Source organism: Myotis yumanensis, unplaced genomic scaffold (assembly GCF_028538775.1).
Source record: "Myotis yumanensis isolate MYYU_CA2020_CCGP unplaced genomic scaffold, mMyoYum1.0.hap1 SCAF_7, whole genome shotgun sequence".
NCBI lineage: Eukaryota > Metazoa > Chordata > Mammalia > Chiroptera > Vespertilionidae > Myotis > Myotis yumanensis.
In genome coordinates this window covers 18,124,927-18,149,862 of record NW_027223758.1, presented here as the reverse complement: position 1 = coordinate 18,149,862, position 24,936 = coordinate 18,124,927, and the positions used below count along the sequence as shown (strand labels likewise).

Below are 24,936 nucleotides of genomic sequence, written 5' to 3'. Positions count from 1 at the left end.
TGGATTCCAAGGACTATGTCTGTCCTCCCTATAGACAGCCACCACTTTCAGGAAATAAAGTGCAGGTAGTGATAGCAACCACTTAACAAAGTCTGTTATTTATTGTGCTAAGTTAGTTATTTTATATTAATGAATATTCTTGTTATATACATTAAAGGAAACAATTTAGGGACTCCACAATTCAATCACCAAAGACTGAAATAACATTCTGAAAAAAGGAATAAGTCAAAATTAGGCATTCATGCAAGTACTTTATTTAAACCTTATTTGTCACCAAATTACAAGCCATAACAATAGGAATATCCACGAGTTCAACACAAGAAAAACATTTTTAATAAGCCAATCTGAAAAAGACAAATATCACATGATCTCACTTGTTTGTGGAATCTAAGGAACAAAATGAATTGACCAACAAAATAAGACCCAAAGCATAGAGACATGGAATAGACTGATATACCTCAATGTGGGGTTGCGGGGGGGACGAGAAAAGATAAACCAAAGACCTTATATACTTATAGGCATAGCCCATGGACACAGGCACTAGAGTAGTGAAGACATGGGGGTGAGTAGGGTCTGGAAGAAGGGAGGCAAAGGAGGGGGGGAAATGGGAGTATCTGTAATGCTTTCAATAATAAAAGACATATTAAAAAAAGAAAAACATTTTTAAATAAACTCAGTCTTTATATACTAATTTGGAACCACCTATAAGACACATTAAGCAAAAGAACAAGACAGGACAGTATGTAGTTCACTACTACTTGTCTCACAAGAGGGGATATCACCAGACACTGATGATATATGTGTGTGTTATCTATATTTGTATTCATGCCTACTTTACCTGCACATGCATACACTACTCACACGGCTTATACAACCCTATACTTTTTCTGGAAAGACACAGTTGATACTCTCACTGGCTACCTCTGAGGAGGGGAAGTGGGTGGCTGAGGGACAGGGATGGGAAGCAGATTTTTCACTACACAACACTTCTTTTTAGCTTTGAGCTTTGTGCAATTATTATCTATTGAAAAAGAAATTCTAAAACAAGCAGCAATAAGACATGCATCAAGTTCATCACCATCACATTAGGAAATACCCATGCTTCCACTGTCATATAATTAAAAGACAAAAACATCTGAGTTCATCTTAACCACAATTACCAAACCTCAAATACACATTTCAGAAGGAAACGAGCAAAGAACTGCCAGAGCTGGATGGTTTCTTTAAGTGAAGCTCCGTGGAGGCCCTAGCGTCTAATAGTCATCAAGGCCCAGCTTAGCAGCAAAGAGCGAGGTGATGAGGTCATCCCCAATTGTCAGAGCCAGGTCACGGGGCGTGTGGCCTCTAATATTCTTCTTTCGGATGCTTGCATTGCATCTGGGAAAGGAATGGGGGTGAACTGAAGGACATAGGCACTTGGACCTGAGCGCCTGGCTCTTTCTTGACACGAAGGCCAGTCCGGGAGCCTCCTGGCCCCACCTTCCCAATTCTGTCCCCAAGAGGCCACCATGACCCTCAGCCTCAAGGGTGGCTCTTAAACAAGTGAGACCTTTTGAGGGACTTCCTGATTTCAGACGTTCAATTGCCAATCCTGGCTCTTGGTCCTCATTGCATCAAAGTCCTACAACTAAAGGTGTTTAAGAGGTGGGCAACATCTTAATTGCGTGTTTAAAAGTTCCTAATGGCCCTAGCTGGTTTAGCTCAGTGGATAGAGTGCCGGCCTGCAGACTGAAGGGTCCCGGGTTTCATTCCAGTCAAGGGCACAGGCCCAGGTTGCTGGCTTGATCCCCAGTAGGGGGCATGCAGGAAGCAGCCGATCAATTATTTTCTCTCAGCATTGAAGTTTCTATCTCTCCCTCTCCCTTCCTCTCTGAAATCAATAAAATATATTAACAAAAAGCTCTAGTCCCAGTAGCCATGGTGAGTGGTGGCCCCCATTGACGGGATTAACTATACATTCAGGCACCAGGGCCCTCTGAAATCACCCCAGGTCAGCAGGGGAAGCATTGTGGCCCTCAGAAGTCCCCCAAGCGGCCAGGGAACTTACCCCAGTAAAGCAGCGATACACTCCCTTCCTGCCATGCCAAGCAGAGTTGCTTCATGAAGAGCTGTATTTTGGTACCTGTTTGGAGAAAAAAAATCACCCTGGCTAAAAAAACTGGAGAGGGAGCACATGACCAAAGGGGCCTTGGTTTCACCCACTGACCTCTTTAACAAATTGAGATAATCTCTTGAGTCTCCCCTCACTGCCGCTTCCCTTGGAGAAATACTTTGATGGAGGCTAAGCTGTGATGTTAGGTAGAAAGTGAAACGTCTATGGACACATTCATTTTTTATTATGTATTTTTAAAAATTTATCTGACACATTCATATCTTAAAGTGAGAAACCCCACAAAGATCTGGTTTGTAGGTGATTTAACAAATGCTAATAAACACTATTTTAGTAAATCTCCTGCCAAAGTTTATGGAACATATTAGACACAGTATCACCACTGGATTGGACCTCTTGGGCATTGTCTGTATCAGCAGTCGCCAACCGGTGGTCCATGGACCACTGGTGGTCCGTGAGGTCCGAAAGGTTGGCGACCACTGGTCTATATGATAATAACCTTTCAGGGCTGAGGCTACTATTTCTTTAAAAAAAAATATATATATATATTATTGATTTCAGAGAGGAAAGGAGAGGGAGAGAGAGAGAAACATCAATGATGACAGAATTACTGATCAGCTGCCTCCTGCACACCTGCTACTGGGGATTGAGCCTGCAACCCAGGCACGTGCCCTGACCAGGAATCAAACCATGACCTCTGGTTCAAAGGTAGACACTCAACCACTGAGCCACACAGGCTGGGCAGAGGCTCCTATTCTTGTGTAGGAAAATGACTTTGGCTTCAGTGAGTTGAGTTTGTAGGCTATGAAAATAAACAGCGATCTTAGAACCCACAGAGCACGCTCTAGAGGTGAGACAGCATATTTTGCTGCATGCCAGACTGTCTCTCCACCTTGCCTGGCCAGGTTTGGCCCGGATAGAGAGCAGTGGATGCCTGAAATGGAGGATGGGGTGATACCTGCATTCTAGAACTCATGAAAGGATCCTGATCAGAGATGGCAGGAGTGATGGTACATGGGAGTCACGATTGGACTAGAAAGGGGATGAACAATGGAAGTTCTTCATTCTCCCAGACCTGCTCTTTCCCCTGATACCACCACTCCATCCCCTGCACCTGCAAATATACCTGCAGCCATCAATTTATCCCAAAGGAAAGAAAAATATGCTGACCTCTTCTCTGAAAAAGATAAATGGTGCCTCCAGAAAAAAATCAGGTAAGCAATTACCATGCCCAGAGGGAAGTCTTCCACTTGTCTCCTTCTGAGAACAGCTTCATCTACCCCAAAACTCTCCAGTTGACAAACTCCTCTCAAGTACACAGAATCCCACTCATTTAGCATATTCCCCATTTTAATATGGACAGACAACAAAGGACCACAGACATCTGAGAAAAACCAAAACATGCAACATAAATTTTTAAAAGATGAAATCTAATTGGTATCCTCAGAATGATTGAAGACAATATCAGACAAAAACATGAGGCCATGAAGAAGAAACAATAAACACAGGGAGGCAGAAGGAAAACAACCATGTGATGACAAAGGAAGAGATTGGAGTAATGCAGCTACAAGCCAATGAATGCCAAGAGTTGCTGGGAACTACGAAAAGCTAGGAGGAGGCAAGGATAATTCTTCCCTGGAGCCTTCAGAGAAAATATGACCTTCTGACACCTTGATTTCAGACTTCTGGTCTCTGGAGCTTTAAAAGAATAAATCTGTTGTTTTCAGCCAAGAAAAAAAGGAAGAAGAAACAATAAGAACATAAAGTAGCTCTTAGAAAGTAAACATATGATTGTTGAAATCAAAAGTATTAAACAGAAGGGTTAAGAAAATCTCGTAGAAAAAGGGAAAAGGGAGATAAAAATATGGGGAAAAGTATATATATAGGAGATCAATTCAAGAGGTCCACCATCCAACTAATAGGAATTCTAGAAGGAGAGAACAGAAAAAAAAATGGAGAGATAAAAGACATCTCCCTTGAGCTGAAGAAAACATGACTTTTTAGACTTAAAAGGGCTAACTGGGTGAATGGAAAATGGCACATGAAAAAAAGACACCCTTGTGAAACATCAAAGATAAATGCTTCTAGAAAGAACAAATAGGTCACAAATAAACAAAAATTTGCTGTAAAATTTTCATGGCTATGTGGGATGCTAGAAAGTAAGAGAGCAAGGCTTTCTAAGACTTGAGGAAATTTTGTTTTGAACACAAATTAATAGTAGTCAAAGTATTAATCAAGAATGAAGAAAAAAAAGCCATTTTTAGGCCATTCGAGGACTCAGAAAGTTATTTCTACACACGCTTTCTGAAGAAGTTACCTGAGGCCACACTTTATCCTGACAAAGGTCAAAAGCAAGAAAGAGGAAAATGTGAACAATAACTACAGGTGAATTCCAATAAAATAAAAATCCCACAATGACCATTGTACAGCAGGGTTGGAAAGCTAGCAGGCAAAATCCAAATAGGAAATGTACTCTAAGAAGAATGTCTCTAAGAAGAACGACACTGAAAAAGTAGGAAGTCAGACAGGATTATGAATTTGGTAACGCTATGTTCTTTTTCAAACCTGAAAAAAAAACAAAGGCAATCATAAATTCCAGGAAAATCAAAGATACAAAAGTTATATGTTAGTCATAGTTTATGAAAGAATATGAAATGCGACAGGATTTTGAATAATTCATGGTGTGTAAAGAGAATCAATTTGGCATTTCTGATAAGAAAATTTTACTTTGAGTGGTCTAGGGGTCATTATCTCGATCCACAAAGAAGAAAATGTAATCACAACATACCTCTTAATTCTTCAACGACCAATATTTATATAGCTATTACAATGCAATTGCTCTTTGTGCTTCTCAACTATTGAAATCAATGCTTGGAATAAATTATAATTAGGATATCTAATCACAAGGAACAGGAGTCTTCATTATGTTAACACAAGAAAATATAACTGTGATCAGCCTTGTAAAAATAATAATAGAAATAAAATAGTAATAGAAATTGTGAGATGGAAGACGAAGAAGAGGAAGAGGTAAAGATAGGGAGCAGTAATATAGAGTTATATGCATTTATATACAAGGCAGTCAAAAGATACCATTGAAAGATAATGGTCAAGGCCCTGGCCGGGTAGCTCAGTTGGTTAGAACATCACCCTGATATGCCAAGGTTGTGGGTTCGATCCCTCGTCAGGGCACATACAAGAATCAACCAGTGAATGCATAAATGAGTGGGACAACAAATCTCTCTCTCTCTCTCTCTCTCTCTCTCTCTCTCTCTCAAATAAATCTAAAAAAGATAGCAATCAAAATATGAGTTTAGGAACATTATTTATAGCAGAAATTAATAAAAGAACCAAAAATAGTAAAATAGTAATAGAATGATTAAAACATGAATATGGGGATAGAAATAGTCAGGTGGGGTCAGTGAGCCAAATCATCATCTGGCATGGCAAGAATCAATAGACAATACCTAAGCATGACAAATCAGGAATTATCAGTTTTAGCATATTATTTAGTGACAGAAGTAGCTGACTCCCAAGAAAGTTAAAAAATATTTCAATGTAGCTCTAGCCAGTTTGGCTCGATGGATAGAGCATCGGCCTGTGGACTTGAAGGATCCTGGGTTCAATTCCTATCAAGGGCACATGCCCAGGTTGCAGGCTCAATCCCCAGTATGGGGATGCAGGAGGCAGCTGATCAATGATTCTCTCTCATCATTGATGTTTCTTTTTTTAAAAATATATTTTATTGATTTCAGAGAGAAAGCGGGGGGAGATAGAAACATCAATGATGAGAGAGAATCATTGATTGGCTGCCTCCTGAATGCCCCACACTGGGGATCGAACCCGCAACCCAGGCATGTGCCCTTGGCTGGAATCGAACCTGGGACCCTTCGGTCCGCAGGCTGACACTCTATCCATTGAGCCAAACCAGCCAGGGCTCATTGATGTTTCTATCTCTCTCACCCTCTCCCTTCCTTTCTGAAATAAAATATATATCTAAACAACAACAACAAAATATTTCAATGTAGTTGTCCCTAGGGACAAGAAATGGGGATTAAGAAGTGAGGACATGATATTTCATTTACATAATAATCTCCAGGTCCCTCCATGCTGTCTCAAAGAGTAATAGATTCTTCTTTTTTACAGCTGCATAGTATTCCCTTGTGTAAATATACCATAGCTTTCTAGTCAGCGAAAGACAAATATCACATGATCTCACTTATATGTGGAATCTAATGAACAAAACTAACTGATGAGTAAAATAGAACCTGAGGCATGGAAACATGAAACAAACTCAGAGGGAAAAGGCAGGAAGAAATTAACCAAAGAATTTATATGCAAAGATGCATTGCCCATGAACACAGAAAATAGGGTGGTGAAGGCCTAGGGCAGGGTAGGAACTGGGTGGAGGGCACAATGAGGATAAAAGGGAGGACATCCATAATACTCTCAACAAAAAAGGTAAAAAATAAATTCAGCAAAAACAACAAAAAAAGAAGTGAGGGTAGAGGACTGATAATCTCTTCTTCTATAGGATTTGACTTTTCAATCATGTGCATGTCTTACTTTGACAAAATTAAAAAATTATTTGGCATGTAAGAATTGTTTTCAATAAACAAATACAAATTTTTTAAATCTTTCTGCCAGCCCAGATGGTGTGGCTTAATAGTTGAGCATGACTCATAAACTAGGTCACGGTTCAATTCCAGGTCAGGGCACATGCCCAGGTTGCAGGCTTGATCCCCAGTAGGGGGTTTACAGGAGGTAGCCGATCAATGATTCTCTCTCATCATTGATGTTTCTCTCTCTTTCTCCCTTTCCCTTCCTCTCTCTGAAATCAATAAAAACATATATTTTTTTAAATCTTTCTGCCAGACTAATCATAAATAAGGAAATCTCACTTTGGAACAACCTCTCCAATAGTCCTCTGCACCTAAAGCAAGTCTGTTCCAGACTAATTCTGTGTCCCTGGTCCAAGGGGGTAAGTTTGAATCCTTTTCTGACCACACCCGCTATTCTTCTACCTGACTTTATTATCTGCAGCACTTATTCTCTGAAGTTACTTATTCATTTGCCTGTTTATTGTCTGTCTCCTCCACTAAACTGTAAACTCCACGAGGGAAGGATTTTGTCTTCATCACTGCTGTATCTCCATTACCTAGAAGGTAACTGGCACACAGTAGGTGCTCAGTAACCACTAGTGAAATGAATACATCCACAAAAAGAATGAACAGACAAATTAAAGGAAGAAGTATTGCCTCCAAGGTTGAAGCCTATATGAGTTGCAAGAATTTCAGGTAAATATAATTATGACCCTCCCCATACAGAAGTGGAAGGGTAATCCTCTGATTTGGGCACCAGAATCTGAACTGTCCACTTAAATAGATGGCTCTCCATTTTCCAGAGTAAATGAGAAACTGAGTACTCTCACTGATTTTCACTGCAACAGCACTCCAAAAGCATCAAACACCCTAATGGTTCGAGATCTTATCTAGTTTTAAATCTTATCGTGCACATGACTTCTGTTATTAAATAACTTATTTGGCCAAGGCTCCTGGTGTCAAGCAAATCTGAATGGTCTTTTTCCTCCTATTTTCTAAGAGGCAATAGATGGAAGTGTCAAAGCAATGTGCCTTATGTCAGAATTTCCAAAGGTTTGCCCATTGGTTCTACATAGTTTCTTCAAGCAACTAAGTTTTGGGGATCAGTCTTCATATTGTTGTTGGTGGTGTTGATTATATCATCATCATCATCATCATCATCATTATCATTATTATTTTTATCAGGTCAACATAACTGACCTCTCAGGTACAGGAGGAAATCCCCAGTGTCCAATAGCATTATGAGGCCATTTCCTTACCAAGTGCCATGTTGGGCTGTCTCGTAAAAGCTCAATTCATATTAACACATTGTGGATGGATCACGAGAATTCTCGTGTTTTCTATTCTAAGGCTTGTGGCCAATCATACTTTAAAAAGATATTAGCTTGTAAGAACATGTAATAAATAACTTCAAAATGCAATGGGTATTTAATTTTAAAGTGTGCCTTTAACATTTATGTAAAACTTTTTTGTACTCATTCAATAGAAACTTATCTGGCCACTGGGTAAAGCTAGCAATAGAACTACTGGTCCACAATGTGTTAAGAACAGTCTCTATAGCCTCACTACTCGAACTATGGTACCTGGGAAAGTGGCATCCTCCTGGATCAACTGTATATGCATTTTAACAAGGTCTTTGGATAATTCGTATGTGCAGTAAATTATGAGAAGCTCTTATCAAGTCCAACTTCTTAGAATTTGATATATTAAAAGACTATAACATGCCCTTTCTTAATTATGAAAACTCAGGCCTAGGAAGACTTGGTGATATCTATTAAGAGTAATAGAATATAGAACTTAAACTAACTTAAATTGTATTAACCAGTTCTAACACCTTTCACCCTGGGTTTCATTGTGTGGTCCATATTTCCCATTCAAAGCCTGCTACCATTTATTAATGTCCAATTATTAGGCTCTTCATAGGAACTACAAATACATGGTCTCATTTTCTCCTCCAAGCAATTCTATGACAGTAAGTATTATTATCTCTATTTTATGGATAAAAAGGCCTAGCAAGAAGAATATGCTCATTTTCTCTACATTTTGCTCTCTTCTGCTCTACCCTGTTCTCTGTCACCACAGAGGAGTCTATGTGCTCTCTCCCCAAGAGCAGAATTTCCAGCGCTCACCTTCTAAGTTTACACTTTTCATGAGGTCTATTGGATTACCTCTGCCTGCCTCTCAGTCATTCTGATCGTTTGTTCATCTACTCAGCACACATTTGAATGCCAGCCTGATGTCCCCATTTGTGCCAGGGCCAGGGTCCTCTCTCCAGGAGCTCAGGGTACCAGTTGTAAATGCAGGCAGAGGGGTACACAGCATGTGATGGGAGCACTGACAAAGGATGTCTCAGTCACACCAGTGACACCAATCTCCTCCGTATCTTTCAGCTTTCCTTCTCCCTAGTAGCATATGGCTTAACTGTTTGCCACTTCACCCCTCAGGTTCCTTGGGTCTTTATAAGACACTTACCATTTGAACTTAGATATGCCGATGGAGTCGCCACATTTCCTAAGTAGACATAATGATCGTCTTTCTTCACAACTCTCCCCAATCTGAGAGCAGAGTGTGTATTCCATTTACAGTTTAGTTTTGGGAAATGATGAATTGTGACTTTGCCAATTCTAATTTTGTATACTGCTCATCAAACAACTTAACTCAAATATGGAAAGTAGGGGGAAGGGAGGGAGGAAGTGGAAAAGGGCATAGAGGGGATAAATGGTGATGGAAAAAATAAAATAAAATAAATATATGGAAGGTGTGCTGGGTGGAATACACCTCCTTGTCAGAACCCCATGCTTCAGAGTAGTTTGTGAGTTTGTTCCTCCGAATAGCGGTGTTCTCTCATCAGACCTTCTAGAACATGTTTTGTACAGTAGTTATACCTTCGTGTTCCTGGAATTTGTATTTTAAAGAAATTTTACTCTTAACGAACAAACAACTCAAACTGTTTATTCAAATCTAAGCATCATAGTGGATTAAGGTACATTCTCTTTGTAAATCTTGAATTACCTCACTAACAGAACAAATCTCCACAGCTGAACCTCTAAGAAATAGATTGCGGGTTGCATTTTCTTCACCTGGAGCAGATCTGAGAGATTAATTGTCTGAAACTCCCGTGAAGAAGGGCAGATATTGTCCAAAGCAGACAACACTCCTCTGTGTCCTTCTCCCAGTGAGACCTTGAGTCTGTTTCTGAAGTCTGCGAAGAGGTATCAGCTTCAGTGGAGAATGTGTACCTAGCCTTTTCCTTCCTGTTGAATATGAGTTTATTCTGATAGAAATGATACAAACATGGTAAACAGAAACACTAGGGAGGGCCTCTGCTACCTGCCAACCTCCTTAATGGAAGTGACCTCATGTGGAAGCCAATGGGGCTGCTTCTCTCCACTAGCCAAACATGCCCGGGAGGGAAGGCGCATTTCAATCCGGGTGTGCTGAGGACAATTCACTGGGCCTCTTCTCCAAGATAGCCAGGTCTCCGGCTGGCTTCTACCTGAAGAGCAGTAGGGTGAATGGAAACTTGAGATCATGTTCCTGAATCCACAGAGGTCCAGCTGTGGGGCAGAGGGCAGGCTGACCTAGGCCTAAATACTTCAAACCAACAAATATAAACCAGACTTGCATCATTTGGCTTCCAGTGGAAAAATGTGCTTTCCTCTATTGGCATAAACTGAAAAGGAAGAAGAGATCTCTGAGCTCTATTTAGGGGGAAGGCATTCAGTCTAGCTTTCCTCCCTCCTCCCCATGTGAGCTAAATTCTGCTAATAGTACCCAGGAGCATGCAGTAAGAATGGCAAAGGGCTATTATACACCCTTGAGACAGATGGCATAACCACAGACTTAGTAGAAATGCAATGAGATCACATGGATAAATGACATGGTGGGTTCAAATGGTGATGAAGCAAAAATAAAAACTGAAGAACACCAAAGAAAACCAGTGAATCTGTTGCCCATCCAGAATAGTTTCATCCTCTTAGCTGGGTTTTTCATAAAGCTAGGACTCATCAGACTTAAGCATCAGCTCAAAATGTGCTCAATATATTTTTGTATTAACCATAACATACTTAAATGTTATAAGAAAAGATTATCTGAATTATACAAATATAAACTATACCTTCACACAAAACAAAGTAGTAGTATTTTTATAGCTAATGATGATACAAGTGTGGGATAAAGAAGTTGACAGAGTATGATGAATATGAACCCTACAAAAACTTAAGAAAGTAAACTCCAGCCATCAAATGTTTACACCAATGTGCCAAAATCCTGCTATAAAATAAAACTAAAAAGGGGGTCATGCCTACTGGTATAGTATAGCTGTCTTTTTGGGCAAAGACTAATAAAAATGCACATCAAAAATTAAGAGGGATATATTTTGAATAAAAACACTAGAAGAAATTTTGAAACAGAGAAAAACAGAAGCAAAACTACTGAACTTTTGTCCCCTATGCTGGCTTGAGATACTCAGCAGTATGATTCACAGACCTGGGCTTCGGCCCTGTCTTAATAATAATTCAGGAGGCAGTAATGTTAGACACCTGGGATGCCCCTCGAGACCTCTAGTTCAACAGCTTGGTCAGCAGGATAGGCAGTTAACAGGAAGGACCCATACTCAAGAAACTTTCCACCCCAGGTTTCCTACTATTTGCAAGAGAGCAACAGGAACACAGGCTGGGAGAGGTCAAGAGGCAGGACAGCACCAAGACTAGGACAGTAGGTAACAAAGTCATCACACATGATTTGGCATCACTCTGTCCTGCTTCACAGCTGGGGAAACCAAGGCACCAGGAGATTATGTGGTGAACTCAGATGGACCCGTCTCCTCCCCAATGATGTTAACATGTGAGACAACTGTATATCATTTTCTTTGTGCATTAACTTCATGGGTATATTCCTGTGGGGCTCTCTTCTCTTATGGACCTTAACAATTCAGATCATGATGAAAACATTGGTTAACACCCTAAGCACTAAGAACCTGCCAGCCCCACGATAGTATACAATTCATGAATTAACAAAATGTACCATCCTTTATAAAAGCTACTAAAATTTAGGCAATCCAAAGGTCCATTTTGAAGATTTCGTTCTATCCAGATTTAGAAAATATGGGCGGTTGAGTCTCTCACTAAGGCCACAATGGGTGCGGATGGTGCCTAAGTGGATGAATTGCACAGGGCATGCATGTAGCTGATCCTGCTGCAGCAGAGCTCAAGGTACTGGCTGGCTGCCGCATGGCGCCAGAACTCTCCTCCATTGTGTCTCACTTACGGTCCCCACGGCCGCTCGAGGTCTGCTCCTCTCTGCACGAGGACTGGGATTGCTTCATGGTGCCTATTGATCACAGCCACGGTAATAACGGGTCGGTCTTCATTGTCACTGCAGTTGGGATCTGCTCCCTGCAGCACATGGAAAAGGACAAGCCTGCCACAAAACCCTGCACTCAGGAGCATCTAATCGCCTTCTTAGTCACTAACAAACATCCTTGATGGAACTAAACGGCTTTAAATCCACAGAGAAGGGAATCAGGAACCCCGAGACCCAACAAAGAACAGACAGAGCTGCCATGTCACTCGGGTGGTAAAACTTCTGTTTCCACATCGGGAGGAGTAGGCACCCAGACAACCTTGCTTCTTTAGGAAACATGACGGTCACATGGGATCTCACAGACCAGGGATTCTGTCCACCTTCATGCACGTTATCTGGGCTCATATGCACTTTTCTGCCTATTTCCTTTGTCATAAAAACTAGCAACAGGTAACAACAATTCATGTAAAGCTTTGGACTTGCCATTTAATCGATTCCCAGCATTAAAAAATTTAACTGGCCCTGTGATAATCACAACATTGGACAGAACTTCCATCTGAAAGAGACAGAGATGAAACACAGGCTGGAACCCCCAGGGAGACTTGCTCTTCGGTTGCACTTACTTCATCAAGCAACTGTTCAATCACAGAGACTCTTCCTTCCCCTGTCGGTCCGACTTCCTTCAGCAGGAGCCTGTTTTCGGGCTGCAGCATTACAGAATGTGGTCATTTCCGCCGCCGCAAAATACGTTTACTGTCAAGTCCCTCTTACCCAGGCTCAACCCTCGAGGTAAATGTTTCCTCTCCAGGGTTAAGTTCTGAGCCCCAGGGACAGGGGAGCATGAGCAGAGCGTGTGTGTGTGTGTGTGTGTGTGTGTGTGGTCTCCAACAGCCAGCAGCACTGAAAAAACCCACCTAATGTACATTTTCCTGGTCTCTGAAACGCTGCCTTGATGAAGGACACCACACTCACATTGTTTTACATTATTAAAGACAGGGATGCAAGGAGAAATCTTACCAAAACCAAGAAACGCCACACTAGTTTTTTATGACTATTTCTAGGAGAAGCAACCAGGTGAATCCTAAAATTTACTTTGCATGCTGGTATAAAGTGCTCAAAGTCAGCCTAAGTGTGACAGTTCACAATACATGCACCTGAGGTGTGAGTGAACCAATAAAGTCAACCTCTTGCTTGGGGGGAAAATAACCTCCCATCTACCTATCATCAGAAATCTGAAGATTTTATTATTATAGTTTCAAAATGCAGTGAAATTTATCTTTATATCATCTTTCCTTATGGAGAAAGGAGTGCAAATGCTGGCTACTGGAAGACTAAAAGAAGCAGTCTAGAAAGCAGGAGACATTACCTCTATTATGTTTCTGCCACTGGATCCCACCCAGGGGTGACTATGGGATAGTTCCGGGACCACCATTTCTCGGTTTATAAAGCGGAAATAATACCACCCCTCCCTGGCTCCCTGGAAGCCACAGGGATGAGGGCACTGGCCAGGGCCTCTGAGCCTTTGGAAGAAGATGCAAGGTTCACCCTGTGTCCTCCCAGTGAGCAGCTCAGAACAAGGTGCTCTAATCCATCGGAGGGTGGGGGCAGTTGTTTATACTGAATTCCATTCCTTATGGGAAAAATGTACTAGAATGTCAACTTCATGAGGTCTGAGACCTGTATGGCTTTTGTTTATTTTCAACACCTAGAACTGCACATAGAATAGATGTGCTCAAAAGTAATCACTGGATGAATGAAGAGATGGTATAGCTTCTGTCACTTGTTCCCTAAATGAGAATGAGAAGATAAAGGCACATAACACTGGGGGATTCAGATCATGTACAGAATAACTGGGTAGAATTTCCAAAATGGTAAAATTGTTATGAAGTTTATGGAATCCTATACTTCTCTTATACTTTCTGACAACATTTCAAAGGTAGAGTACAAGGAATCATAAGCAATTAAGTTTACAACAATTCTCAGGTATTCTTCCCAAATTTATTAGTGTTTATGACACAAGATGAACAGCAGAGTCCCTGCCTCCAGAGGAATCACAATGCAAGCTAGGCGGCGGGTTTGTGCGTCCTGAGGACCCTGCGGGCCTGGCTTAACTGAAAGCTGGAGGGCGTGACTGACACTGTGTCCATCCCTACTGCCAGCTGGAGACCCAGGCTCTGCGCTTGTTGCCAAGCTTCTCTGTTCTCTGCTGCAGCCAGAGGACTGACTACAAGGTGAGGTGGTTTACGGAGCAAGGACACCCACTGTCTCTTTCTGCAAAGCTCCCGCTGAAATTATTTAAACTCTACCAGCTGTGGAAACTCTGAAAGGATGCCATCAGTGGATCAGAAATGGTAAGGAATCCAGAGATTGAAAGTTGATGGGATCTGACTGACAAGGAAATCTAACCAAAGAAAAAACCCGGGTGAAAACCAGGGTGAATGTGCTTTCTTCAGGGAGCCCTGCGGATGCTCAAAGTTAATCAACAAGGAGGGTGGAAGCTGAGTGCTGGGCCGCATCATGAGTGTGTCATTAGAGGGCGTTATTGTAAGTAGCTGAGATGGCTGGTGTCCTCCTCTCCAATGCAAGGACAGGAGGCTTTTGCTTTCTGCTTAAACCCTGATAGCTATTCTCCAGAGAGTTCATGATTTGCCTCACAGGCACCTCCTGGGAGCACTGGGGCCCAAGAAGGGCAGAGCCCCAACCTCTATGACAGACATAGGGAAGGGTCTGGAAGACAGTTCACACTGGAGTACTTCGAAGCACCACCCTCACCACCAGAGGAAAGGCCTTCTTGTACTTTCTCCTGCCCCTGCCCACAACCCTCCAGGGAAGCCAGCCCCAAGTATGCCCATCCACCCACACAGAGACTCCAGACCCACCCATGCTGGGCACCCATGCCAGGTGCTTGTGAGAATCAAACTAGCTCTTCATTTGTTAATGTGACCAGACAACCAAGGATCATCACATTTGAGACAAACCAAAAATAAGAACGAGAAAGATGGGCACACAGAACTGACACCAGAGGAAGCAGAGGTGATTCAGGACACTGATGAGAATTTTTAAATAATTCTAATTAATCATCTTGAGATATTTTAAAGGATTCCAAAAAATCAATACAAACTGTCATGAAAAAAGGAACAAAAAATGAAAAAAAATTTTCTTCCATTAAACAAAAAATCTCAAAATAAAACATTAAGTAGACAGGCCAAAGAAGACATCTGTTAAGGACCAAGGGATACACATACTGTAAGCTGCTCCTTCCTTTCTTGAAATGTTCTGGTCTTGAAAGTCTTCGTCCTCTTGATTTTTTCAGTGGTATCTGAGGTGCTATGGCAGTAGTCGCTCACTGGAATGACAAAGAGTTGTGGACCAAAATGATGCCCCCCAGCCTCTCCCTACAGATAGAGAACTAGAGTCTAGTGCCATGCTCCTCAAGAGGATAAAATAGATTTTGTAGAAATTTCTGTTTGATTAAATCTGGTACGAAGGATTCCAGTAGCCATTCATCTCAGTCCAGGACCAGGGAGGATGGGGGTAGGGGGGAGGAGAAGAATAGAAATGACTATAGTTTTTAGTCCCCAAAGAGCATCCACCCCTGTTTATCTCCCTAAGCCTGTGAAAGACTTCAAAAGTCTCACCCCTGCCTTCAGGGAAGCCAGAGAAATAAAATGGCTGGCACATGAAAGTAAGACATATGGTTGGGCTGGCAAATTTTAAGCAATTCTGCCATCCTTGCCAAGTCAGTGTGTTCCTGTTTAATGGCTTTAAAATCAATGGGAGGACCCTAGCTGGTTTAGCTCAGTGGATAGAGTGTTGGCCTGCAGACTGAAGGGGCCCTGGTTTGATTCCGGTCAAGGGCAGATGCTTGGGTTGCGGGCTCAATCCCCAGTAGGGGGCATGCAGAAAGCAGGCAATTAATGATTCTCTCTGAAATCAATAAAATATATTTACAAAACCTATATACTAAAAGCCTAATATGCTAAGTGTCCAGTCGGCCAGTCAGCCATTCAACTAATCAAAGCGTTATATGCTAATGATATGCTAACACCACTCAACCACTCGCTATGACATGCACTGACCACCAGGGGGCAGACGCTCCGACCAGTAGGTTAGCTTGCTGCTGGGGTCCGGCCGATCGGAACTGGGTGAGATGGGCCGGACACGCCCGAGAGCCCTCCCGCGGTCCCTCTCTGGCTGGCCAACCTCCCGAGTCCCTCCCCGGCCCCGATCATGCACTGGTGGGGTCCTTTGGCCTGGCCTACACCCTCTTGCAATCCAAGCTAAGGGACCCCCTCCCCAGTGTACAAATTTGGTGCACCGGGCCTCTAGTAAATAAATGAATAGTATCTACTGTACCAATGTTAATAGTAATGTACTTATAAAAAAAATAATAAAATCAATGGAAGGGCACAACTTACCCAAACTATACCTGCTGCCAAATATCCCGTGACCACCCTCGGTGACAGTGCTCAGAAAGTGGTCGCTGAAATTCATCGCCTTACTCAGGTAAAAGTTCTGGCCAATAAAAAAATGCAAGCACCGTGATGATAAGGCTGCTGTGTCCTAACACCTCCCTGCCAACCTGTTCCTCTTTCTGTTAATGACAACTCTGTCCACACCTGGACATCCTTCCTACAACTCCGTCACACCCAGGATGTTCTGTTCATTCAGCCTCTTAAACAGGTCCTCAGTCTGGCCCCTCCTCTTGGTCATTACAGCCTCACACCGGGATTATCACATTAGCCTCCCAACAAGTTCCTGCCAGCCCACCTTCCATGTGGCTGCCCACTCACCCTTTTTATAAGTAACCGTGTCCTGACTCTGCTTAAAACCTTTCTGTGTCTTGGAATTCGGTGGCAGGGTGGGGATGCTTAGGCTGTAGAATTTAAATCCTGGTTCTGTCACTTACTAGATTAGGGATCTTGGAAGAAGCAAGTTGCTTAACTTCTCTGAGCCTTTCAGTTCCCTCACCCACAAAGTGGAAATATTATGACCTGCCTCAAAGGGATGTTGTGAAAGTAAAACGAGGTGAAACAGATGTTTATAAAATGAGGACAGATAATACATAGGCCAGGCTTGAAATCCTGTATCCATCCTACCCTCACGTGGCTGCCGGCTCCTGCCATAGGGAATCACCTGCTACTTTCTGAACACAAAGTGCAGGCTAAGAAAAAACAGTGAGCCTGGGCATATTTACTCCCCTTCTACTTGATAGATAGCATGTTGTAGATGCTATTGGTGCCCACCCAGTTCCCCCTAACTGGTCAGCTGCTGTGTTGGTTGCTAACAGCTCACAGCTAACCCCCTTCTCCTGCCCTCAGTAGTTGGGTGCTGCCTTACCGTAGAAGTTATGCCCCGCCCCTCTCTGCCTCAACTGGGGACAACTGTGTGGTGTCATTCACAATCCAGAGCTCCTCGTGGATCCAGCTAAAGCCAGACATTACTTGTGACCACTTGCTCATTTAGCTCCTTCCCCTGCCCTGTCCCAAGTCCTTCACTCCCCTTCTCCTGAAATACCTCCCTGACCTAAGCTCTGCTCTGGCCACACCAGAAACATGGCATTTAGTGCTTTACTTGGTTACAAAGCACTTTCATATGCATTATCCCTTGGATATGCCCAGCCTCCCTGTGAGGTAGGCAGGGCCCATGAATCTAAATTTTAAAGACATTGTTAACACCCTGCTGGGGATGGCCAGGACCTAATAAATAGGAGTTCCTCTCCTTTTCCTTGCCTTCTTTACCCATCTTCTCAATCCACTGATTCTTCTTTTGTATATTTCGACTTCTTGTCCAATGACATTTAAAGTTGCCAATATCACTTACACACTTACAGGCTCTGTGGCAATGCCCCAGTCACCATATAAGAGGGCAGACCAAAGGAGACATGGCCACAGCGGTTGGTTTCTTTTTTATAGGCAAACAGGTCATAGTACATGTCAGCAAACAGTTTTGTCAGTCTTTTCCCAAAGCAGTTGTATCACAGACCTGCCATCAGATGTCAGTGAATAGGAATAAGGCTGAAAATCACAGGCCCAATCGGGTGGGTGACAATTCTTGTTCTCACTGTATCACTATGTGCCCGAAAGCTGGCTTCTCTCAAGCTTAGCTCAGTTATTTATCTAAATCCATGAAAGTGTTGGCCTAATTCAAGTTCCATAATATTTGAAATTTTCCTTTCTATGAATTACACAGAAACACTTCAATAAATCATAAGCCATAATTTACTAGTTCAGTCAATTCCCCAATAAATAACTTCTGAAGGTTTCACTCACCTTGTTTGAGACTTGAACATAATTCAGCCTGATGCTAACTTCATAGCCATCTTCATGGACAGTAGCAGAAAGAAGCTTTTAAAAAAAGTATTAGAGAGGAGTCACAACTGTGGGTATGGAACTCAGTGCCCTGAGCTACAACAAAGAAATTCATGTTAAACTGTAAATTTAATCAAATATTTAATTACCACAAAATAAGGCAAAAAAGATAAACAGAAAAAAAACTAGATACTATAGAACACAAATAGCAAAATTGCAGACACAAAACTAGCCATATTTATAATTTCATTAATTATAAGTAAACTAAATAAATACTCCAATTAAAGAGCAGAGACTGCCAGAATGGATAAGGAAGCAAGATCCAAATTTACACAAGAGACATGCTTTAAGTTTAATCAAGCCCTATGGCTGGATGCCACCACCTTGGAAAAGGTGTCCTGGGGGCCAGGTCTTGGCAATCAAAGGCAATGATTATAGTTGAGCAGCTTTCTCTGTAAGCAGTGGGAGGGATTTAGATCAAACCAGAGATCAGCAAATTCTTTAAGGATCATATGGTAAATGTTTTAGGTTTTGTGGGCCATAGAGTGCTTGTCATGAATACTCAGCATTGCCATTGTAACACAAAAGCAGCTACAGAAAATAAGTAAATGAATGAGTATAGCTGTGATTCGATAAAACTTTATAAAATTGGATGGCAGGCCAGAATTGTCCCACAGGTCATAGTTTGCAGACCGCTGGATTAGGCCAAAAAAACTAACTAACCATCAAAATAGATGATCAAAGAAAATTGAGCAATACTTGATCATGAAATAGTTTCAATGTTGGACTTTTAGTGGCAGAGGAGCAGACAGGTTGATTTTCAAAGGTTCCTCTGGTCTCGTGACAGAGGAATAGGTCTTCTACAAGGTGTCTCTTTACAACAGCAGATAAAGGGCATGGTGTTTGGGGCCTGACAGACCTGCTTCAAAGCCTGAATCCCTCTGAGACCTAGCAGTGCGGTCCTAGGGAAATCACCAAACCTCTCTGAGCCAGTGTCCCTGGGTGTCAGGTAGGGTTTGTTCTGATTATCTACTGCAGTGTAAAAAATCCCAGACTCAGTTGCATCAAACAACTCCCATTTTTATATGTTCATGGATTCCAATGGGGCCCAGCAGCAATGGCTTGTTTTTGTTCTATACATCTGAGGTCTCAGCTGCAAAGACTCACATGGCTAGAGGTGGCTTCATGTTTGGGAACTGGAATGACCTAAAGTCTCATCACTCACTGCCTGGCTCCTGAGCTGGGATGACTTGAGGACTGAATTCATCTGGAGCTGCAGACGGGTGCACCTAATGTGGCCACGCCATGGGCTTGGGCTTCTCACAGCAGGATGGCTGGGCTTCAAGGAGTTGTGAGATGAGCATGCCAAACGAGAGGAATCCATGTGCCTATATGACCACACCTTGGGACTCCCAGAGCATCATTTCTGACATACCCTTGTCCAACAGTCACAAGCCCACCAGACTCAAGGTGAGGAGATATAGATTCCATCTTCTAAAGGGAAGACTGTCGAAGAATCTGTGGCCATGTTTTAAAAACTGCCACAGTGGTAATACTCCTACCTTGAAGGTTTGTTTTGAGGACTAGAGATGATAAATATGATACAGATATTGTTATATGGTTAAATCTCATAATTACTATTGCTAATATAATGTAGGGTTTAAGAAGACAATTTGGCTGGGTTAAGCTATTCTGGGTCATTTAGCTCTGACCATCAGGATTTCCACAGCATGTGGCATCTAAAAGCATGAGATGCTCACAATTTACTGTCTTAGGTCAGGTGCCCAGGAGCAGAGCCTAGGACCAGACTCATGTGCAGGTGATTTACAAAGGCAGTGCCTGCAGGGGAGGGTAGTAAGGAAATGTAGAAAGCAGGACAGCAAAGGGAAAGGAGCCAAGCAAAGTACAATTTCAGGTGAAGCTGGCAGAGGGTACTTCAGCCTGATTCCGTGAGACACTGTGAGGTGGAAGTTCCATTCAGAGTCTACTCACCTTTCCCATCCTGGGTTCGGCAATCAAGGCCCGAAATTCAGAGTTGTTCTGAGTATAAGCCCTGAGGTGAGCAGAGATGTGATCCAACTGTTTTCTCCAGTATCCTAAAGAAGAGGAGAAACCCATCCACATGGTTAATTCTTCTGAGGCTAAGAAAGAAAATGCTGATGTGGATCGTGTATTCTCAGAAAGGTTGTTTTCCTTTGCCAAACTTTGTGATGGTTTTTACTTACTTGAACCTCAGCTAGTACTATAAGTTCCATTTTTGTTCCCAGCTTCTTTTTACACATGATTAATTATAGAATATTCTAGAATCTTAAAAGAACATATTTTGATTGTTGCACATTGGGTCTTTTTCTTTTATTCTTTTAAAATTATGTTTACATTAACCATATTGAGATATAACATTAGTAAAATGCACCTACTTATACTAAATGTACAATTTGAGTCCTGGCCAGGTGGCTTAGTTGGTTGGAGCTTCGTTCTATACACCAAAGGGTTGCGGGTTTGATTTCTAGTGAGGGCACATATCTAGGTTGCAGGTTTAATCCCTAGTGGGGTTCGTACAGCGGGCAAGCGATCAATGTTTCTTTCTCTCTCTCTCTCTCTCTCTCTCTCTCTCCTCTCTCTCTCTGTCCCCCTTCCTCTCTCTCTAGCAACAAATCCTGGGTGAGTATTAACATATATATATATTTATATAACCTGTATATAAAATTTACAATTTGAGCTTTGGCAAATGTATACATCCCCATCAATATGTTGAACACTTGAACATCTCAATTACAAAAGACAAGCAACCAAATTTAAAAATGGAAAAATGATCTGAATAGACATTTCTCCAGAGAAAAAATATAATGGCCAACAAGCACATGAAAAGACAATATCACTAGTCATCAGGGAAACATTAATTAAAAGCACAATGAGGGACCACGTCACACCTATGAGGATGGCGACAATGAAAATATAGTAAGTGTTGGCAAAGATGTGAGAAATCAAAACCCTCATACAATGCTGGGCAGAATGTAAAATAGTGCAGCCACTTTGGAAAGCAGTATGGAAATGTTAAACATAATTTTATCATTTGGCCCAGCAATTGCACTCCTATGTATATACCCAAGAGAAATGAAAACATGTCCACAGAAAAACTTATACATAAATGTTCACAGCAGTATTATTCATAATAACCAAAACTCAAATGTCCATCAACTGATAAATGAATCTACAAAATGTCATAAATCCTTATAATAGACTAGAGGCCCGGTGCACAAAAATTTGTGCACTCGGGGCAGGGCGGGGGGGGGGATCCCCCCGCCCGGCCTGTGCCCTCTCGAAGTCTGGGACCCCTCGGGAGATAACGACCTGCTGGCTTAGGCCTGCTCCCGGGTGGCAGAGGGCAGGCCCAATTCCTAAGTGCAGCCCCTGGTCAGGCTCAGAGCAGGGCCGATTGGGGAGTTGGGGCACCGCCCCATCATGCACAGAGCAGGGCGGATGGGGAGGTTGCGATGCCACCCTCAGTCACGCTCAGGGTAGACTGATTGGGGGGTTGGGGCACCGCCCCCTGTTACACTCAAGGCAGGGACAATGGGGAGGTTGCGGCGCCACCCCTTGTCACGCACAGAGCAGGGCCCATCAGGGGGTTGGGGTGCTGTCCCCTGTCACGCACAGAGCAGGGCTGATCAGGAGGTTGAGGAGCTCCCCGCTGTCACTCACAGAGTAGGGCCGATAGGGGAGTTGGGGCACCGCCCCTTGTCACACACAGAGCAGGGCGGATCAGGGGGTTGGGGCACTGCACCCTGTCACACTCAGGGCAGGGCCAATGGGGAAGTTATGGCTCTACCCTGTCACACACAGAGCAAGGCCCGTGGAGGGGGGTTGGGGCGCCACCCTCTATCACCCACAGAGCAGGGCCGATCAGGGGGTTGGGGCGCCGCCACTGTCACACTCGGGGCAGGGCCGATGGAGAGGTTATGGCTCTACCCTGTCACACACAGAGCAGGGCCCATGGGGCGGGGGGGTTGGTGCGCTGCACCCTGTCAAACACAGAGCTGCAGGGCAATCAGGGGATTGGGGAGCTCCCCCCTATCAGGCACAGAGCAGGGCAGATAGGGAGGTTGTGGCCCCACCCCCTGTCACACACAGAGCCGCAGGGCGATCAGGGGTTTTGGGCGCTGCCCCCTGTCACGCTGATCCCAGTGCCGGGAGGCATATTACCCTTTTGCTATATAGGATAGAGGCCTGGTGCATGGGTGGGGGCTGGCTGGTTTGCCCTGAAGGGTGTCCTGGATCAGGGTGGGGGTCCCCACTGGGGTGCCTGGCCAGGCTGGCTGAGGGGCTGAGGGCTGCTTTCCGGAAGCGAGTGACTGAAGCTTCCAACCGCTCCTTCTTTTCTTTTCTTTTTTTTTTTTTATTCTGGGCCAGCTTTAGCTCTGAGGCCTGGCCGCTGAAAACATCGATACAATGTTGCTAAAGCCCGGCTGACTGAAAGCCGGTTTCTGGGCTTTTGTTTATTTTCTTATTTGCAACATAGTAGATAGTTGCTTAGAGTTGCAACTGAGAGGCCGGAAAGTGAGGTGGGGAATGTTGGAGTCTGCAGTCACTGAAGCAAGCCTCATGTTTGCTTCCAGCTGCCTGGCTGCCGGCCGCCATCTTGGCTGACAGTTAATTTGCATATACTCACTGATTAGCCAATGAAAAGGGTAGCGGTCGTACGCCAATTACCATGTTTCTCTTTTATTAGTGTAGATTATTATTCAGCTATAAAAAAGAATGAAAATCTAAAACATGCCAAAATATGGATGAGCCTTGAAACATTACACTAGGTGAAAGAAGTCAGTCACAAAAGACCATATGCTTCCCATTTATATAAAATGTCCAGAAGAGATAAAAGCACAGAAAGTGGATCCATAGTTGCCAAGCACTTGGGAGAAGAGATGTGGGAAGTGACCACTTAAAGAGAATAGGGTTTACTTTGGCGTGATAAAAAGTTCTGGACACAGAGTGGTGACAGTTGTATAATATTACTAATGTACTAAAGGTTGCTGAATTGTACACTTTAAAATGATTAAGAGGGTGAATTGTTATGTCAATGTTACCACAATAACATAAAGAGATAATAGCAAACAGCAAAAACAACACAGGTTAACATTTCTGCCGTAATAGTAGAAGTCCATGTGTGCTATTTAATTTACAAACTAGAAGAGGGGACTGTGAGTCAAAACATCACAATAGCCGAAACCGGTTTGGCTCAGTGGATAGAGCGTCGGCCTGCGGACTGAAGGGTCCCAGGTTCGATTCCGGTCAAGGGCATGTACGTGGGTTGCAGGCACATCCCCAGTAGAAGATGTGCAGGAGGCAGCTGATTGATGTTTCTCTCTCATCGATGTTTCTAACTCTCTATCTCTCTCCCTTCCTCTCTGTAAAAAATCAATAAAATATTAAAAAAAAACAAAAACATCACAATACTAAAAGTTAAAGGAAGAGCAGTTTAATTCCAATGAAAATTCCTTTAAAAAAGTAAAATAAAGGGACTTATTTCTTATATATAAAAATAAATCTAAAGGAAGAAAAACTGAGATTTTCTTTCAAAGAAAGAGTGAGTTCCCTCCTGACAAGAAAGCATATTTTTATCCTCACCTCTTCCTGGGCTGACGGCTGTAAGGAGAGGCTTATGGTCACTCATTTTCTCCTGCCTCTGCTGATGAGAAGCCATTTCCAGTTCCTTTTTTGCTAGCAGGTTGCCAGATGGGTAGAACAGGCCAGTGGTCTGTGTACCTACATTCTTCTTAGTCCCATCATGTTTGGGTAAAGGAACATTCAGGGACTGCCAGGCAGATCGGGACTACAAGTGAGGCAGAAACATAAAATATTATAATATAATTTTATTAATCCTTCATATTACCCTCGGAAAACAATTGTAATCAGAAGTAAAAGTATCTCAAAAAACAACAACTGTATTTTAACCTAAAAGAGGGTTTTCAGCCCTTGCCTCATCTTCCTTGCTTCTGTTTTCCCAGCAACTCCTAGCCCCATCCCCTTAGCCATTTACTGTCTCAAATTCAGCAAATCCACTGATGTTCCCTGTTCTGCCTGAGGCCTGGAAGAAATCTATCTTCCCAGCCCTACACTTCATTAAAGCACAGACTTTACTATCCATCCACACCCAACCTCTGGGCACCAATATTTCCTGTGAAATAGTCCCTTGCGTCTGGACCTGAGGACATAAGAGAAATACATGTAAGGTTATGTAGGTTGTGCACTGCATCTAAAGGAGTACTAGTCACATAGTGGACATGATATATTTGCATATTTATTAGGATAATTTTTATGGTGGATAGAAAATGTCTTTCTAACAAAATTAGTATATTATAATCAATTTCCAACAGATGGCACTCAAGTGTCTTCAGGAAAGATCACATTTGCACAAAGGTGCCATGTAGACTATTGGCAGTCCCAGGATGTACAACCCAATTTGGATTAAGAAGGCTATGAATTTCCTAAAAATGAACACAAAGTTACTAAGTGCATGTGCATTCTCTCTAATAATTATTCATTCTTCTAATGAAGAGATAAGAAGAAACCTGAAGTACTCATATAGTTTATAGAGAAATTCGTGAAAGGCTAA

At 42.7% G+C, this 24,936-nt stretch overlaps 1 protein-coding gene across 4 annotated transcripts in view; it reads right to left on the bottom strand.

The window, feature by feature from the left end:
- Positions 1-231: 231 nt before the first annotated feature.
- Positions 232-24,936, bottom strand: part of DZANK1 (double zinc ribbon and ankyrin repeat domains 1) — a 60,704-nt gene continuing 35,999 nt past the window's right edge. For 3 of the 4 annotated variants that reach the window (XM_070419860.1, XM_070419861.1, XM_070419859.1), the window contains 9 exons: positions 23,949-24,153; positions 20,316-20,419; positions 18,285-18,359; positions 16,431-16,527; positions 15,258-15,358; positions 12,636-12,716; positions 11,977-12,104; positions 2,048-2,122; positions 232-1,377 (listed from right to left, as the gene is read on the bottom strand). In XM_070419860.1, the coding sequence (XP_070275961.1) occupies positions 1,254-1,377; positions 2,048-2,122; positions 11,977-12,104; positions 12,636-12,716; positions 15,258-15,358; positions 16,431-16,527; positions 18,285-18,359; positions 20,316-20,419; positions 23,949-24,153 (990 nt within the window). In that variant the 3' untranslated portion in view covers positions 232-1,253. Of the gene's footprint in view, positions 1,378-2,047; positions 2,123-11,976; positions 12,105-12,635; positions 12,717-15,257; positions 15,359-16,430; positions 16,528-18,284; positions 18,360-20,315; positions 20,420-23,948; positions 24,154-24,936 lie in introns of those variants that run through there. The other variant, XM_070419863.1, reaches the window with a different exon arrangement.